We start from the raw sequence: 15,008 nt of genomic DNA, 5'->3' as shown, positions 1-15,008 counted from the left end.
GAGAGCTTGAAGCCAGAAGATGATGGACAAAGACCTCAGTGACAAATGTTTGTTTCTGTGAAAGCTGTTGAAGCCAGTTTATCCCTCCCATCTCTCCCGATAATGTTATCCTACCCCCTCTTTACCCTGTGCAGATCTTTGTGCAGCAAGGAAGGTACTGAAAGTGAGAGATGACTGTGAAATGTTGCAGTTGGAGAAGGGGATGCTTTTTTTCCTATATAGCATTCAGAATATCCAATTTTTTAGGCAGCATCCATTTGCCGGTATCATATGTCCTACCAGATATGATGAGACTCTCCTAAGATGCTGTGATGAGAGCTTATTTTTATCATGTCCCCAGACTCTAATTGTTACAGCTATGGGGCAAAGGAATTTTAGCACCAATGACAGTTACCACTGAACGAAGAGATGTAACAGAAAAGAGATCCAACTTGGAGACCTTCAGTGCCTGACACTATTGTATAGCCGCTTGTTTGCCCAATATCCTGAAACACAGACTAAGGAAGGATCAACCTTGATTGCTCCTTATGGAGAAACACACATATCTTAGTTCCCAACTGGAAAAAAAAAAAAACCCTAAGTAAGTTTAGCTGCACCTATTTTGTAATTCTGTGGTTTTATAGAATTGAAAGCTGGCATTCAAAAATACCTTCTGCCTGTCCTCTGTTGGACTTGGCACACTTGTCATTTATTTCCTCACTCACCAGCATGAGAACATTGGGCAGTGTGATGAGGGAGGCCAGATTTTAGGCAATGTATGAAAGGGAGAGTAGAGCTTGATATTGGTCACTGTTGTACCTTGGCAGCACTAGAAAGATTATTCAAAACATCAAAAAGGAGGTGGGTGTAACAATTGTTATCTTCTATGATTATAATGTGCCACAAGTGGCGGTGGGAACATCCGCCCAGCTGGAGGATTTCAAGAAGACAAGATGACAGATAATGGGTCTGTTATCTCCCATGGGAAATCTTTCTCTATCCCTGGGTTTAGGAACTAAAACCATTTTCCCTAGACCAGAAGACCTACTGTCTTTCTGGGGAACGGTGTGTCTGTGTATGTGTGTGTGTGCTAGACTAAGCTTTTCACTACTCTTCTATACCAGTCTGATCCTGACTCCTTTGGGGGAAGATAGAGATATGTAAGAAGCATTCTTAGGAATACTAGTGAAAAGGACTTTAAAAGTCCTTGTCTTTATCAGTACTACCACAAACAAACATCATAATGAAGGGTGCCTTGTCCTCTACTTAGTGTGTGAAATCAGTTGAAAGAGGCAAATTTATAGTAAATTCTGAGCAGTATAGGTATGTAAAACCATGAGAATTTAATTTGCTAACATACATACATACATACATACATATATGAGTCATTGCTATATTTTTCATGTTGAGTCTCTATGCTTCAGCACTGCTGTTTCTCCAGATTAACTTCCTAGAAGGCAGAACATCTCCTTTTTATAGGTTTTCTTTTTGGCTCTTCTATATGGTTCCTTCACCTATGGCATGTCTTAATTGTGGAAGTTATAGGCCATCTTTTTCTGTCCAGAGCAGCTTTCAGTAAATTACAGAGTCAATCTGACAGTTTGGATCCATTTTGATGAGGACCTGTGGAGGCTGGGAAAATTGAAAATTTAACCAGCCACGAGTGCCTACTCTAAAATGTACCTGAAACCACAGAGAAGCCTCAGAACTCATCAAGTCCAGTGGAGTTCTCTGGGCCTAGGGAATGGTGAAGAGTCAATATGAGAAACTTCCAGAAGGGTGGAGTAAGGACTTCTGAAAATCTACTCTCCCTAAAAACAACTAGAAACCTGGAAGTATTGTCAAAATCAACTTTTTCAGAAGTCTAGAAATTAACCAAAGGACTACAATATTCTGAGGATTGTTTATTTAAAGACAAAAAAAAAAAAAAGACTGAATCTGGGAAGAACAGCAAGAATTGTGGTGATTTCACTTGCCATATTCCCCTCCCCTCCCCCAGCTCCATGGTAGCCTTGAAAATCAACACTCTCACATGCAAAATAGCAGTGAAAGCCAGCAAGCCAGCAGCCACTGAAAGAAGAAAAGATTTAGAGCTCCACAAAATATTGTCAGTGTTTGAGCTGTCTGGCCGTTCCCTGGAAACACCCACTCACAGGGGTTGTCTTTATTTGATCCGATTCTGAGCTCACTCCCTAAAAACAGCCTTTTCCCCAAACAGAGGTAATTATTTAACATTATAGCCATCGAAGTGGCAATAACAAACAAGAGGCTGAACAAAAGAGTTTAAAGGAAAAGAAGGGGAACGAGAAGTCCACAGAGAGCTTTGAAAAGCTCTGATGTATTTTTCCCTGGAATCTGGAAAGCCATACTCAAGTGCAGGGCTGTGTCCATGCCCATAAAAGAAAGCCCTGATCTTTCACTCTTTCTGATCAAGAGGCTCGGCACAAGCAGGGAGTGAAGCTAAGGCAGAATTACAAAGCTAAGGTGGAATTACAAACTTCCTGCTAGAGCATTGAAAAAATACGTCAATATGCAAACGGAGCCCTCGGCAGAAGCTGAAAGACGTATTAGTGTAAAGTACTTAAGAAAATATCTGCCCAGTTATGAGAAGACCTCTAAGCAACCAAACAAACATGTTAGGCCCACTCGACAATAAATACAAACTTTAAAAAAATAGTTCAGGGAAATCACTGAATAAACAGCAACAACAACAAAGCAACAATAACAAGCCCTGGGGAAACGATCTAATTTCCAGAGTTGTACATTATACTACTTGAAATGTCCAGTTTTCAACAAAAAATTATGAGACATGTGGGGGAAAAGGGAAATTATGACCCATAAACAGGGATGGGGAAGGAGGAAGCAATCAATAGAAACTACCCCTGAGGAAACCCAGACTTTGCACTTAAATAGACAAAGAAATTTAAGTCAGATGTTATGTTTAAAAAACTGAGAGAAACCTTGCGTAAAGACCTAAAGCAAAGTATGAGAATGGTTTTTCGTCAAGTATAGAATATCAATACATAGAAATTATTTTTTGTAAAAAAAGAACCACATAGAAATTCTGGAGTTGGAAAGCATAATAACTGTAATGAAAAATTTACTAATGAGGCTCAACATCAAATTTTAGCTGCCAGAGGAAATAATCAGCAAACTTGAAAATAGGTCAGTTGAGATTAACCAATCTGAGGAAGAGAGAGAAAAAAAAAATGAAGAAAAATGAACAGAGCCTCAGAGACCTGTGGGACACCATAAGGCATACTAACACATGCATAATGAGAGTCTGAGAAGGAAAAGAGAGAAGGGCAGAAATATTATTTGAAGAAATAATGGCTTAAGACTTCCCAAATTTGATAAAAACTGTCTGTACATGCAAGAATCTCGACAAACTTCAAGTAGGATAAATTCAGAGAGATCCACACCTAAACACATCATAATCAAACTGTCAAAGATGAAGAGAGAATCTTGAAAGTAATGAGAAGAGACTCATCAAATATGAGGGATCTCCAATAAGATTAGTAGCTGATTTCTCATCAGAAACTATGGAGTCTAGAAGGCAGTGAGATGACATATTCAAAATGCTTGAAGAAAAAGATCATCAACAAAAACTCATTCAGTAAAATTATCCTTCTAAAATGAAAAAATCAAGATAGTTCCAGAAAAACAAAAACTGAGAGAATTCATTGCTCTTAGACATCCCCTACAAGAAAATCTAAAGGGAATCCTTCAGGCTGAAATGAAAGAACATTGCACAGTAACTCAAATACACACAAATAAATAAAGAGCAATGTTAAAGGTAACTACATAGGTAAATATAAAAGACAGTATAGATGTGTTTTTGTGACTCTCTTTTCATTTGGATTTAAAAGGCAAATGCATAAAGCAATAATTATAAAAGTATATTTATGTGCTTATAATGGGTAAAGATGAAATTTTTGACAAGAATAACATAAAGGGCAGAGGAATAGAGCTATATGGAGCAAAGATTTTGTATAATATTGAAATTCTTAGTATCAATTTAATCTAGAAAGTTATAAATTGAGATGTTTGTAATACCCAAGAAAAACTAAGAAAACAACTCAAAAATATATATAAAAGAAACAAGGGAATTGAAGTGGCACACTTCAAAATATCTATTTAAAATAAAAGAAAGCAGTAATGGATAAATAGAGGGGAAACCAGAGACAGAAGACATATAGAAAACAAATAGAGACTTCCATTCATGCGATCATCATGTTGCAGCATTCTTCATTAAGCCATGTGGCTGAAAGGATCTTGGTGCTCCGACCGGGCATCAGGCCTGAGCCTCTGAGGTGGGAGAGCTCAGGCCTGACACCCGACAGGCCTGAGCTCTCTGGACAGGATATTGGACCACCAGAGACCTCCCGGCCCCTTGTAATATCAATCAGTGAGAACTCTCCCAGAGATCTCCATCTCAATGCTAAGACACAGCTCCAACGACCAGCAAGCTCCAGTGCTGGACACCCCATGCCAAAAAGCTAGCAAAACAGGAACACAACACCACTCATTATCAGAGAGGCTGCTTAAAGTCATAATAAGTTCACAGACACCACAAAACACACCACTGGATGTGGTCCTGCACACCAGAAAGACAAGATCCAGTCTCAACCACCAGAACACAGGCACCAGTCCCTTCTACCAGGAAGCCAAAACAACCCACTGAACAAACCTTACCCACTGGGCGCAGACACCAATAACAACAGGAACTACAAACCTGCAGCCTGCAAAAAGGAGACCCCCAAACACAGTAAGTTAAGCAAAATGAGAAGACAGAGAAATACACAGCACATGAAGGAGAAGGTAAAAACCCACCAGACCAAACAAATGAAGAGGAAATAGGCAGTCTACCTGAAAAAGAATTCAGAGTAATGATAGTAAAGATGATCCAAAATCTTGGAAATAGAATGGAGAAAATACAGGAAATGTTTAACAAGGACTTAGAAGAACTAAAGAGCAAACAAACAATGATTAACAACACAGTAAATGAAATTAAAAATTCTCTAGAAGAAATCAATAGCAGAATAACTGAGGCAGAAGAATGGATAAGTGACTTAGAAGATAAAAGTGGAAATAACTACCACAGAGCAGAATAAAGAAAAAGAATGAAAAGAATGGAGGACAGTCTCAGACACCTCTGAGACAACATTAAATGCACCAACATTCGAATTATAGGGGTCCCAGAGGAAGAAGAGAAAAAGAAAGGGACTGAGAAAATATCTGAAGAGATTAGTTGAAAACTTTCCTAATATGGGAAAGGAAATAGTCAATCAAGTCCAGGAAGTGCAGAGAGTCCCATACAGGATAAATCCAAGAAGAAACATGCCGACACATATTAATCAAACAATCAAAAATTAAATATAAAGAAAAAATGTTAAAAGCAGCAAGGGAAAAGCAATAAATAACTTACAGGGGAATCCCCATAAGGTTAACAGCTGATCTTTCAGCAGAAACCTTGCAAACCAGAAGGGAGTGGCAGGACATATTTGAAGTGATAAAAGAGAAAGACCTACAACCAAGGTTACTCTACCCAGCAAGGATCTCATTCATATTCAATGGAGAAATTAAAACCTTTACAGACAAACAAAAGCTAAGAGAATTCAGCACCAGCAAACCAGCTTTACAACAGACACTAAAGGAACTTCTCTAGGCAGGAAACACAAGAAAAGAGAAGACCTACAAAAACTAACCCCAAACAGTTAAGAAAATGGTAATAGGAACATACATATTGATAATTACCTTAAATGTAAATGGATTAAATGCTCCAACCAAAAGACACAGACTGGCTGAATGGATACAAAAACAAGACCCGTATATATGCTGTCTAAAGAGACCCCCTTCAGACCTGAGGAAACACACAGATTGAAAGGGAGAGGATGGAAAAACATATTCCATGCAAATGGAAATCAAAAGAAAGCTGGAGTAGCAATTCTCATATCAGACAAAATAGACTTTAAAATAAAGACTATTACAAGAGACAAAGAAGGACACTACATAATGATCAAGGGATCGATCCAAGAAGAAGATATAACAATTGTAAATATTTATGCACCCAAACATACGAGCACTTCAGTACATGATGCAAATGCTAACAGCCATAAAAGGGGAATTCGACAGTAGCATAATCATAGTAGAAGACTTTAACACCCCACTTTCTCCAATGGACAGATCAACCAAAATGAAAATAAATAAGGAAACACAAGCATTAAATGACACTTTAAACAAGATGGACTTAATTTATATTTATAGGACTTTGTATCCAAAAACAGCAGAATACACTTTCTTCTCAAGAGCTCATGGACCATTCTCCAGGATAGATCATATCTTGGGTCACAAATCAAGCCTTGGTAAATTTAGGAAAATTGAATTCGTATCAAGTATCTTTTCCGACAACAATGCTATGAGACTAGATAACAATTACAGGAAAAAAACTGTAAAAAAATATAAACACATGGAGGCTACACAAAATAACCAGGAGATCACTGAAGAAATCAAAGACAAAATCAAAATTACCTAGAAACAAAGGACAATGAAAACATGACAACCCAAAACCTATGGGATGCAGCAAAAGCTGTTCTAAGAGGGAAGTTTATAGCAATACAATCCTACTGCAAGAAACACGAAAAATCTCAAATGAACAACATAATCGTACACCTAAAGCAATTAGAGAAAGAAGAACAGAAAAACCCCAAAGTTAGCAGAAGAAAATAAATCATAAAGATCAGATCAGAAATAAATGAAAAAGAAATGAAGGAAACGATAGCAAAGATCAATAAAACTAAAAGCTGCTTCTTTGAATAGATAAAGAAATTGATAAACCATTAGCCAGACTCATCAAGAAAAAAAGAAGACTCGAATCAACAGAATTAGAAATGAAAAAGAAGTAACAACTGACACTGCAGAAATGCAAAGGATCATGAGAGATTACTACAAGCAACTATATGCCAATAAAATGGACAACCTGGAAGAAATGGACAAATTATTAGAAAAGCACAGCCTTCCGAGACTGAACCTGGAAGAAATAGAAAATATATACAGAACAATCACAAGTGCTGAAATTGAAACTGTGATTTGTGGCACATATATACAATGGAATATTACTCAGCCGTAAAAAGAAACGAAATTGACTTATTTGTAGTGAGGTGGATGGACTTAGAGTCTGTCTTACAGAGTGAAGTAAGTCAGAAAGACAAAAACAAATACCGTATGCTAACACATATATATGGAATCTAAAAAATATAATAATAAAAATAATGGTCATGAAGAACCTAGAGGCCAGGCGGGAATAAAGACATAGACCTACTAGAGAATGGACTTGAGGATATGGGGATGGGGAAGGGTAAGCTGTGACAAAGCGAGAGAGTGGCATGGACATATATACACTGCCAAACGTAAAATAGATAGCTAGTAGGAAGCAACCGCATAGTACAGGGAGATCAGCTCGGTGCTTTGTGACCACCTAGAGGGGTGGGATAGGGAGGATGGGAGGGAGGGAGATGCAAGAGGGAAGAAATATGGGGACATATGTATATGTATAACTGATTCACTTTGTTATAAAGCAGAAACTAACACACCATTGTAAAGCAATTATACTCCAATAAAGATGTTTTAAAAAAAAAGATAATATTCCAACAAACAAAAGCCCAGGACCAGATGGCTTCACAGGTGAATGCTATCAAATATTTTGAGAAGAGCTAACACCTATCCTTCTCAAACACTTCCAAAATGTAGCAGAGGGAGGAACACTCCCAAATTCATTATACGAGGCCACCATCACCCTGATACCAAAACCTGACAGAGATGTCACAATTAAAGAAAACTACAGCCAATATCACTGGTGAACATATATGCAAAAATCCTCAAAAAAATACTAGGCAACAGAATCCAACAGCACACTAAAAGGATCACACAACATGATCAAGTGGGGTTTATCCCAGGAATGCAAGGATTCTTCAATATATGCAAATCAATCAATGTGATAAACTGTATTAACAAATTGAAGGAGAAAACCCATATGACCATCTCAATAGATACAGAAAAAGCTTTCGACAAAATTCAAAATCCATTTATGATAAAAACTCTCCAGAAACTAGGCATTGAGGGAACTTACCTCAACATAATAAAGGCCATACATGACAAACCCACAGCCAACATTGTTCTCAATGTTGAAAAATTGAAACGCTTTTCATTAAGATCAGAAACAAGACAAGGTTGCCTACTCTCACCACTGTTATTCAACATAGTTCTAGAAGTTTTAGCCACAGCAATCAGAGAAGAAAAAGAAATAAAAAGAATCCAAATTGGAAATGAAGAAGTAAAATTGTCACTGTTTGGAGATGACATGATACTATACATAGAGCATCCTAAAGGTGCTACCAGAAAACTACTAGAGCTAATCAATGAATTTGGTAAAGTAGCAGGATACAAAATTAATGCACAGAAATCTCTTGTGTTCCTATATACTAATGATGAAAAATCTGAAAGAGAAATTAAGGAAACACTCCTATTTACCACTGCAACAAAAAGAATAAAATACCTAGGAATAAACCTACTTGAGACAAAACACCTGTATGCAGAAAACTATAAGACACTGATGAAAGAAATTAAAAATGATACAAACAGATGGAGAGATATACCATGTTCTTGGATTGGAAGAATCAACATTGTGGAAATGACTATACTACCCAAAGCAATCTATAGAGTCAATGCAATCCCTATCAAACTATCAATTGCATTTTTCACAGAACTAGAACAAAAAATTTGACAATCTGTATGGAAACACAAAAGACCTCGAATAGCCAAAGCAATCTTGAGAAAGAAAAACGGAGCTGGAGGAATCAAGCTTCCTGACTTCAGACTATACTACAAAGCTACAGTAGCCAAGACAGTATGGTACTAGCACTAAAACAGAAATATAAATCAATGGACAGGATAGAAAGCCCAGAGATAAACCCATTCACATATGGTCACCTTATCTTTGATAAGAGAGGCATGAATATACAATGGAGAAAAGACAGCCTCTTCAATAAGTGGTGCTGGGAAAACTGGACAGCTACATGTAAAAGAATGAAATTGGAAGACTCCCTAACACCATACACAAAAATAAACTCAAAATGGATTAAAAACCTAAATGTGGGCTTCCCTGGTGGCACAGTGGTTGAGAGTCTTCCTGCCGATGCAGGGGACACAGGTTCATGCCCTGGTCCGGGAAGATCCCACATGCCGCAGAGTGGCTGGGCCCGTGAGCCATGGCCACTGAGCCTGCACGTCTGGAGCCTGTGCTCTGCAACGGGAGAGCCCACAACAGTGAGAGGCCCGCATACCAAAAAAAAAAAAAAAAAAAAAAAAAAAAAACCTAAGTATAAGGTCAGACACTATAAAACTCTTAGAGGAAAACATAGGCAGAACACTCTATGACATAAATCACAGCAAGATACTTTTTGATCCACCTCCTTGTGTAATGGAAATAAAATAAAAAATAAACAAATGGGACCTGACGAAACTTAAAAGTTTTTGCACAGCAAAGGAATCCATAAACAAGACGAAAAGGCAACCCTCAGAATGGGAGAAAATATTTGCAAACGAAGCAAGTGACAAAGGATTAATCTCCAAAATATTCAAGCAGCTCATGCAGCTCAATATCAAATAAACTAACAACCCTGTCCAAAAGTGGGTGGAAGACCTAAATAGACATTTCTCCAAAGAAGATATACAGATTGCCAACAAACATATGAAAGGATGCTCAACATCACTAATCATTAGAGAAACGCAAATCAAAACCACAGTGAGGTATCACCTCACACTGGTCAGAATGGCCATTATCAAAATATCTACAAAGAATAAATGCTGCAGAGGATGTGGAGAAAAGGGAACCCTCTTGCACTGTTGGTGGGAATGTAAATTGATACAGCTACTATGGAGAACAGCATGTAGGTTCCTTTAAAAACTAAAAATAGAACTCCCATATGACCCAGCCTTCCCACTACAGGGCATATACCCTGAGAAAACCATAATTCAAAAAGAGTCATGTACCACAATGTTCATTGCAGCTCTATTTACAATAGCCAGGACTTGGAAGCAAGCTAAGTGTCCATCGACAGATGAATGGATGAAGAAGATGTGGCATATATATTACAATGGACTATTATTCAGTCATAAAAAGAAATGAAATTGAGTTATTTGTAGTGAAATGGATGGACCTAGAGTCTTTCATACAGAGTGAAGTAAGTCAGAAGGAGAAAACAAATACCATATGCTAACACATATACATGGAATCTAAAAAAAAAAGAATGGTTCTAATGAACCTAGTGGCAGGTCAGGAATATAGACACAGACGTAGAGAATGGACTTGAGGATACGGGGTGGGGGAAGGGTAAGCTGGGATGAAGTGATAGAATGGTATTGACATATATACACTACCAAATGTAAAATAGCTAGTGGAAAGCAGCCACATAGCACAGGGAGATCAGCTCAGTGTTTTGTGGCCACCTAGAGGGGTGGGATAGGGAGGGTGGGAGGGAGATGCAAGAGGGAGAGAATATGGGGATATATGTATACGTATAGCTGATTCACTTTGTTATACAGCAGCAACTAACACAACAATGTAAAGCCATCATATATAATCAAGATGTTAAAAAAAAAAAAAGAAAAAGAAAACAAATAGAAATTTGGAAGATTCAAATCTGACCTAATCAGTAATGACATTAAATATAAATGGATTAAACAACCCAATCAAAATGCAGATATTGGAAGAATGGATTACAAAGCATGACACAACTGTATGCTGTCAACAAGAGATACACTTCATGGTGAAAGACACAAATAGGTTGAAAGTAAAAGGATAAAAAAGATATACCTGCAATAAGTAATTGAAAGGGAACTTGAGTGGCTATACAAATATCAGACAGAATAGACTTTACAACAAAATATTACAAGAAACAAAGAGGGTATATTATAATAATAAACAGATTACTCCATCAAGAAGATGGCAACTACAAACATATTATACACTAACCACAGAGCCCAAAACACATGCGTATTTCCAGAGTTGTCCACTATACAAATTAACATGTCCAGTTAAATAGTAAAAATTGGCATATTTAAAAGGAGAAATAGACAATTCAACAATAATATTTGGAGACATTAGTACCTCACTTTGAGTAATGGATAAAAGAATAGATAAAATCAAGAGAATAATAAGACTTAATCAGCAGAATAAACCATGCAGACCTCCTAGACATGTATAGAACACTCCACTCAGTAATAGAATACATTATGCTCAAGTGTAAATGGAACATTGTCCAGGAAAGACCATGTGTTACACCACAAAAAAGTCTCAATAGATTAAAAAGAATTGAAATCATACAAAATATGTTCTCCTACCACAACGGAATGAAATAACACACAATGGAATCAATAACAAAAGGAAGTTTGGGAAATGCACAAATATGTGAAAAATAACACTAAGAATAAATCACAAGGAAATTTAAAAATACTTTGAGATGACTAAAAATGACTAAGAATAAAATTAACATACCAAAACTTAATTGAAGCAGCAAAAGCTATATATAATATAGCTTTAAATGTCTATATATATACACACATATATATATATATCTTTAAATGTCTCTCTCTATTATATATATATATATATATTAGCTTTAAATGTCAAAATGCCCATATTAAAAATGAAGATCTTGAATCAATAACCTAACTTTCCACCCTAAGAAACTAGAAAAAAGAAGGCAAACTAAACCCAAAGCAAGCATATGGAAGTAAATAGTAAAGATTAGAGTAGAAATAAATGAAAAAATAGAGAAAAATCAGCAAAACCAGAAGTTGGTTCTCTGATAAATCTTTAGCTGGACTTACAGGGAGAGAAAGACAGACAAACAGAAGGAGAAAGAAAGGGTTGGGAGAGAGAAGACTCCAATTACTAAAATTAAAAATGAAAGAGAAGACATTACTACCAACCTTACAGAAATAAAAAAGATTATAAAGAAATACTGTGAACAATTATACATCAACAAATTAGATAACCTAGATAAAATAGATTTCTGGAAAGGCACAAACTACCTAACCTAACTCGAGAAAAAATAAAATATCAGAATAGACCTAAAACAAGTAAAGAGATTGAATTAATAATTTTAAAACTTGCAGACAGCAAAGCCCAGGCCCAGATGGCTTCATTGGTAAATTATACCAAACATCTATGGAAGAATTAACACTGAACAATCTTTCACAAACTCTTCCAAAATATAGAAGAGACAGACAGTAATAAGCGTTAGTGAGGATGTGAAGAAATGTAAAACCCTCATTAATTGCTAATGAGAATGTATAATGGTGCAATCACTTTGGAAAACAGTTTGGCAGTTCTGCCAAAAATTAAAAATAGAGTTCTCATACAACCCAGCAGTTCTACTCCTGGGTAGATATCCAAGGGAAATAAAACATATATCCACACAAAACTTATACACAGATGTTGATTGCAGCATTTTTAATAATAACAAGACTGTGAAAACAACTCCAATGTCCATCAACTCATGAATAAACAAAATTTGATATATCCATACAATGGAATATTATTCATCCATAAAACAGAATGAAGTTTTTTTAGATTTTATTGATTTTAATTCAATTTTTATTTTATATTTTAATTTTAATTTTCTATTGGAGTATAGTTGACTTAAAATATTGTTAGTTTCAGGTGTACAGCAAGGTGAATACATATACATATATTCTTTCTTTCTCAGATTCTTTTCCCATATAGGTTATTACAGAATATTGACTAGAGTTCCCTGTGCTATACAGTAGGTCCTTGTTTATTATCTGTTTTATATATATTAGTGTGTATATATTAATCCCAAACTTCTAATTTATCCCTCCTCCAACCTTTCCCCTTTGATAACCGTAAGTTTGTTTTCAAAGTCTGTGAGTCTGTTTCTGTTTTGTTAGTAAGTTCATTTGTATCTTTTTTTTAGATTCCACATATAAATGATATTTGTCTTTCTCTGTCTGACTTACTTTACTTAGTATAACAATCTCCAAGTCCATGCATGTTGCTGCAAATGGCATTATTTCATTCTTTTTATGGCTGAGTAATATTCCATTGTATATATGTACCACATCTTCTTTATCCATTCCTCTGTTGGTAGACATTTAGGTTGTTTCCATGTCTTGGCTATTGTAGATAGTGCTGCAGTGAATATTGGGGTGCATGTATCTTTTTGCAGTATAGTTTTCTCCAGATATATGCCTAGGAATGGGATTGCTGGATCATATGGTAGTTCTATTTTTAGCTTTTGAAGGAACCTCCATACTGTTCTCCATAGTGGTTGTACCAATTTACATTCCCACCAACGGTGTAGGAGGGTCCCCTTTTCTCCACACCATCTCCAGCATTTATTGTTTGTAGACTTCTGGCGATGGCCATTCTGACCTGTGTGAAGTGATACCTCATTGTAGTTTTGATCTGTCTGCCACAAGCCAACCCCTTCCAATGGCCCTCGCTGCACAGGCTGGGACACCTCTCCCTGCTCTGCCCCCACCATGGAAAGTTAAGTTTGAAGAAGGGGGAACAGAGAAACACGGACATGAAGAGGAACATCCATCTGGAGCTGAGGAACTGAACACTGGCAGCTGTTTGAGAACTTATCCTGGACAATTGCAAATCAAATGATGGGAATATTGAGGGCTTTATGGCTGAATTTGTGAACTTAGAGTTCCTCAGTTTAATAAATGTAGGCTTGATTTCAGTTTCAAATCTCCCCAAACTACCTAAATTGAAAAAGCTTGAGCTCAGTGACAGAATCTATGGAGGTCTGGATATGTTAGCAGAAAAACTTCCAAATCTCACACATCTAAACTCAGGTGAAAATAAACAGAATGAAGTATTGATACATGCTACAACATAGATGAATCTTGAAAACATTATGCTAAGTAAAAGAAGCCAGACAGAAGAGGCCACATGTCACGTGCTTCCATTTATATGAAATGTCTGAAATAGTCAAATCCATAGAGACAGCAGATCAATGGTTGTCAGTGGCAGGAGTGATGCAGAGTGACTGCTAATGGCATCAGGGTTTCTTTGGGGGGTGATGAAAATGTTCTGGAATTAGTGATAATGTTTGCACAAGTTTTTGAATATACAAAATCCACTACATATACACTTTAAAATAGTGAATATATGACATGTGAATTACATCTCACAAAAAGAGTCTATCTGAACCAGAAGTCATTACACCAAAGCTATTACTTAAGGACTGTGTCAGCCACCATAGGAATAACGATAAATAAAAGCTTCTAAAAGCATTTGTCCCATAGCTTTTACCCTCTTGGAGATGATAAGGTACAAAGCAATTACTTGGAAGAAATATTAAAGTCAGTAGATAAAATATGAGACACAGGAGCAATTATATCCTAATCAGTCTGACTCCTTATTAAGTAGTCCTTCCCCAAACTTAAGTCTTCTCTTGTTTTCTTCCTGGAAACGCAGTTTGTGTCTGGGTTCTATGGATAATTCTTTTCCTTAAATGATTTTATAAATCCCTCAAATCAAACAAGAAATTTTTAATAATATCTCTCTTCCTGTTACCCTTCCAGGTGTTACCTCCAAACACAGGCTGTCTTCATATTGATAGGGACTGTTCAGCTATATATTGCCATGAATCAAGCAGTGAGATATACCATCCTTTTCAAAAACGTGAGCAGCTGAGAGCTAGCAGGTACATCATGAAGCACACATCAGAGGTTATCTGTGAGGTCATGGATCCCGAAGGAAACACCTTTCAGGTAAAGTGCATCATTATTATGGAGAGAGAGGCTAGGGCTTTGCTTTTGAGATATTTCACACAAGAGAGCTCCCCGGCTGGGCTTCCCTGGTGGCGCAGTGGTTGAGAGTCCACCTGCCGACACAGGGGGCATGGGTTCGTGCCCCGGTCCGGGAAGATCCCACATGCCGTGGAGTGGCGGGCGCCTGTGAGCCATGGCCGCTGAGCCTGCGCGTCCGGAGC

At 37.0% G+C, this 15,008-nt stretch overlaps 1 protein-coding gene across 1 annotated transcript in view; it reads left to right on the top strand.

Moving 5' to 3' along the window:
* Positions 1 to 15,008, top strand: part of SPAG17 (sperm associated antigen 17) — a 218,614-nt gene that overhangs the window by 157,084 nt on the left and 46,522 nt on the right. Inside the window, exon 32 of the mRNA XM_060009438.1 lies at positions 14,599 to 14,787. Within this exon, the coding sequence (XP_059865421.1) occupies positions 14,599 to 14,787 (189 nt within the window). The remainder of the gene's footprint in view (positions 1 to 14,598; positions 14,788 to 15,008) is intronic.

This window comes from Delphinus delphis, chromosome 1 (genome assembly GCF_949987515.2).
Source record: "Delphinus delphis chromosome 1, mDelDel1.2, whole genome shotgun sequence".
Lineage (NCBI taxonomy): Eukaryota > Metazoa > Chordata > Mammalia > Artiodactyla > Delphinidae > Delphinus > Delphinus delphis.
This window is presented reverse-complemented; position numbering and strand designations above follow the sequence as displayed.